The 4622-nt window shown below is 34.5% G+C and overlaps 1 protein-coding gene across 2 annotated transcripts in view; it reads left to right on the plus strand.

Moving 5' to 3' along the window:
- Plod2 (procollagen-lysine, 2-oxoglutarate 5-dioxygenase 2) overlaps nucleotides 1–2374 on the plus strand; it is a gene marked incomplete at its 5' end in the record, with an annotated part of 81756 nt that extends 79382 nt beyond the window's left edge. For both annotated transcript variants that reach the window (XM_005401440.2, XM_005401441.2), the window contains 3 exon segments: nucleotides 526–672; nucleotides 775–900; nucleotides 1070–2374. In XM_005401440.2, the coding sequence (XP_005401497.2) occupies nucleotides 526–672; nucleotides 775–900; nucleotides 1070–1225 (429 nt within the window).
- Between the last annotated feature and the right edge of the window lie 2248 nt (nucleotides 2375–4622).

The following is a 4622-nucleotide window of genomic DNA, read 5'->3' on the forward strand; positions in this document are numbered from 1 at the left end:
AAAAAAAAAAAAAAAAAAAAAAAAAAGTACAAGGAAGAACTTGAAGATAGTATATTGTAGGATAATACACAAAAGCCTGTGAAAGACTTTGGTTTTCAAAGAACAGCAGTGGGGAACATCACAGGGCAAGTTTGGTTTCAGAAGTCAATTGTTTAGAGGACAAATAAGTGGGGTCTATGCGCACAAAACAACTAAGACCAGAGGGTCGAGTTTACAAAAAGCCATTCTATAGGTGAATGGAAGATAAGGGCTTAGAAAGTCAGTGTTACGTAAAGTTAGGCCTCCTGTATACATTTAAGAAAGAAGTCAAGGAGCCCATTGACTGCAGCACTGTGTCTCATCACTGACAAACTGCAAAGCTGTGTTATCTATTTTGATTGTTTTATCATGAAGCAGATGATGTACCATAATTGAACAGCTGTTATTTTTACTGTGTATTATGCGCTGCGGTTAAATAAATGCCCAGTAATGTAAATGTGAATTGCACAAGGACTCGATGTTATGATGCGTTCATGCTGTTTCTAGGACAGCCGTATATCTGGTGGTTATGAAAATGTCCCAACTGACGATATCCACATGAAACAAATCGGTCTGGAGGACGTGTGGCTTCATTTTATCCGGGAGTTTATTGCACCAGTGACCCTGAAGGTCTTCGCAGGCTATTACACGAAGGTAGTTCTACCCCTCCCGCCCCTCCTGCCTGCTCCCTGCCAATTTCTGCAAAAGTGCGGGAGTTTCAAGCAAATCTGCTGCTTACTTTTTACATTTTTTCAGGGGTTTGCGTTGTTGAATTTTGTAGTAAAGTACTCCCCCGAGAGGCAGCGGTCACTCCGTCCTCATCATGACGCCTCCACGTTTACCATCAACATTGCCCTCAACAATGTGGGAGAGGATTTTCAGGTAATTACGGCTCGTAGGTTTAGATGTTTCAGAAGAAATACGGTATGAGTAAAAAGACCTTGCCTACTTTCCTCTGTAGGTTCTGCTCAGATTGCATGATTTAAATTTCATTACTTATTAAAAATGGAACATTGTAAGCTGATCCCTGTGTTTGTTTTAACTTTCTTAGGGAGGAGGATGTAAATTTCTGAGGTACAATTGCTCCATTGAGTCGCCAAGAAAAGGCTGGAGCTTCATGCATCCTGGGAGACTTACGCATTTGCATGAAGGACTTCCTGTTAAAAACGGAACGAGATACATTGCAGTGTCATTTATAGATCCCTAAGTTATTTGCTTTTCATTGAATTGAATTTCCTTTTGGAATGGATGACAGACATTTTTTGAAGTTGTGCTCAAGACGATGAGAGGAATATTTAAATGACTTCAACAGAACAGAACAACTTCACTTTGGACCAAACATTTGAAAAACTTTTTATAAAATATTGTTTGATGTTTCTTCATGTCTGCTCTGAGCCTTAAAACAGTTCGAAGAAGAAAAGAAAGAAAAAAAGTACAAGAAAATATTTATTTCTATGCTTTACTATCTCTGAGAATAGTGATAGTTTTCTGAGTTTGTGTTTCAAATTGATAAAATATTCAGGTACAAATATACTAGTGATTAGCCTAATAATATTGTCTTATTTAAGAAAGCCCGAGAGAGTTTTATTTATCAACATGTAAGGTAAATGTAGAGAAATGGATATAAATGAAAACGCAAGTTTTGAATGCTTGGAAATCTGATTGTAACTGAATTTGTATGTGATTATGTCAGTCACAGCTATGCAGTCTCTTTTACAGTAGTTACTAAGGGAACATGAAGAAAGATTATGTGACACAGTGTTTTTCCCCAAGAAATATAGTATCAGTACGATCAAGGTGCTTTCTCAGTGGAAGAACGTTTGGCTAGAGTGTACGATGTGTATTAAACCTTATGTTCCTGCAGAGGAACCTTCCGGAGTGAACGACACAGACTGATACTGGAGGTGGAAAAGCTTTACCAGCCTTTGTGTTCCTTAGTGCAAGTGTCCTTAAGTCAAAACAGGATTTTTGTTTCTTTGATTTTTTTTTTTAATTGTAGAAAATAGGGAAAAGAAAAACTTCATTGAGACTAGTAGCGCATTTTAAGACTTTGCATAAACCTTTTAAGTACTTGAATTTTATATCAGGAAAATAAAGTTGTTGAGCCTTGTTTCTTCCTTTTACCCCTTGTCACCCTCCTTTCTTTTGTGGGAGGGTTATTTACTATTTTTTCTTTGGGGAATATTTGTTTTATCCTTCATAGGTCCTTTAATGTTTTTCTCTCTCTTACTTTTAAAAAACTCCCCCCAAAAAAGAAAATTGTTGACTTCAATTTTTACCATTTCTTTGAGTGAGATCTAAATGTTCTTATTGTAGCTACTGTTTTTAATTTAAAGATTAAACTTGAAGTTCTTAATCATGGTGCCAAAATTCATTTTTCCAACACTATGTTTTGGAAAATGTTGATAAAAATAAAATAATTTACAATTTCAAAATTGTCATTTTCTTTATTAATAATTTAGTTTTGCAGGTAAATAAATGATGGAATTGCTGAAAGAAGATGTGGGTTTAAAGTCTATAATTTTTTATTTTTGCTTACTAGATTTATTAATGTCATAATATAACAAATTCTATTATAAATTTAGTTGTAAATTTATAGTGACTAGTAATTTGATCTAACTCATTTTATGTGTGAGGAAATAGAGGCCACACATTTCTTTATTACATACATGTTCCGTGCATTCCTTTAATGGTTTGGTTTGTGTTTCTGCCATAGGCCAGGTATTGTGCCAAGTACTGAGGATGTAGTGTTGGAAAAAACGTCATTATCCCTGGGAGATGGAATTAGGAAATCGGGAAATTGAGTTCTGTCTCTCTTCTTTGGTGGACTTCACACTCAGAGTAAATTTCCATCCATCAAGTAGGGCGAGGGAACCTTTTAGTGATGATTTGTGAGTTATATGATTGTACTTCAGGGAGAGTGTTGAGAAATGAACAGGTTCTGGTTGTCAGACGTGCAGTTCTTCTAGTCCATTCATCACAGGTGGTCACCTATTATATCTTAAAATGCAGTGTTTCTAGAAATTGGACCAAGGCACTTGACTGAGTACAATTTTCTATCTTTCCTCTTAGCTTAGATTCCACGGAGTAATATAAAATACACTTTTAAAAAGAAAGGTTCATAGTGAAGCAAACTCCTATAACCATATTAGAAATTGGAAACATGGGAAACAGAATTGGCTGCGTAGAGAAAACTGCAGGCTCAGTGGCCTGGACCACTTCCTTGGTATGATTCATTCATTTTTTTGGAATATTAAAAAGCCTTTCAAGTGTATTACACACGTAAAACCAATAACCAGGTATCTGCCTGAGAGAAGAACCTGAGAAAATAAAAGTCACTTTATTTAGAGTATGATGTCATGTGCTGTGAACAAAAGCAGAGCTAGATATGTGTGATACATTTACAGAGAACTTTCCAGAAAGGGACATTCTTGGATAGTGGTATGAAGTCGTGGAACAGTCAATGGAAATTATGCATTTTATGTTTCATACTTTCATGGTGCTGAAATTTTTACTCTGGAAATGTCTGGTTATCTTTTAAAGGAAAAAAGAAGAGGTTCCCTTAGGTAATTTAAGTTGAGTAAATGAAAGTTTATTGATATTAACAGTAATTATGTGTATGTATGCATGTGTATTATCAGAGGACTTTAAATGCTTAATATCTGTATTATTAGAGGGCTTTAAATTCCCATATAGCAATATATATTTTTTCTTTCTGTCTTTTTTTCACTGGAAATTGAACCCACGGCTTTCCATATGCTAAGCACATGATCTTTCATTGAACTCCTATTTTTCCTAATTATTAATGTACATAGAATTCTGTTAATGTGAATATTTCCCCATCATAGGTACTTTTCTGTGTCATCTTGAAAAACACTAATAATACCTAAATTGGTAAGATACTTGGGAGGTACATACTCCTCTTTGAAATAAAAATGAATAAAATACATGAATTGAGTGGCTCATCTTAGTGATAGAATCACTTCATATTATTCACGTTTCTTTGTGTACTTTTAAATCTCCCTGCTTATTTAGCATTAAAAGCATTTTACATGATTTCTTTAGGACCTCTCATTAATCCAGAATATGGAATAGTTTATAGCACAGCTTTCCTCACGTTGCAGAAATGTCTGAGAGAATTTTAAAATTCTATTCACAATTCAGAGTAAATAACCATAAATGTCTTGGACTACATGTCAGCTGTTTTGGAAGATTAAAATCTTTTAAGACTTAATGAGGGCAGGCTTTGTAAAACAGCACTCTTTCTCTGGTCTTCTAGAAAATATCAGGTATGGACTTCCCTAAGAAGTCATTGGAGCAAAAAATGGAAATATATGAAGCTTTTTAAAGGAAATAATGTTACAATTAAATAATGAACAGATTCAAAACTGTACATGTGGAGATACTTAAAATGCAAGGTATTACATACAAAGTTATTTTGATAAAATGAATTAGAAAAGTTGTGCAGGTAAAAGTACAGGTTTGGGACTCCTGGATCTTGGAAAACTTTTATTTCCCTAGGAGCTTTTTGTTTAATTTCATGGAGTTAGCTTCATTGGTTATGCTTTAATATGAATTTTTAGTCAATATATTTAACTGATTAG

This window comes from Chinchilla lanigera, unplaced genomic scaffold (assembly GCF_000276665.1).
Source record: "Chinchilla lanigera isolate Chin_1 unplaced genomic scaffold, ChiLan1.0 scaffold00073, whole genome shotgun sequence".
Taxonomy (NCBI): domain Eukaryota; kingdom Metazoa; phylum Chordata; class Mammalia; order Rodentia; family Chinchillidae; genus Chinchilla; species Chinchilla lanigera.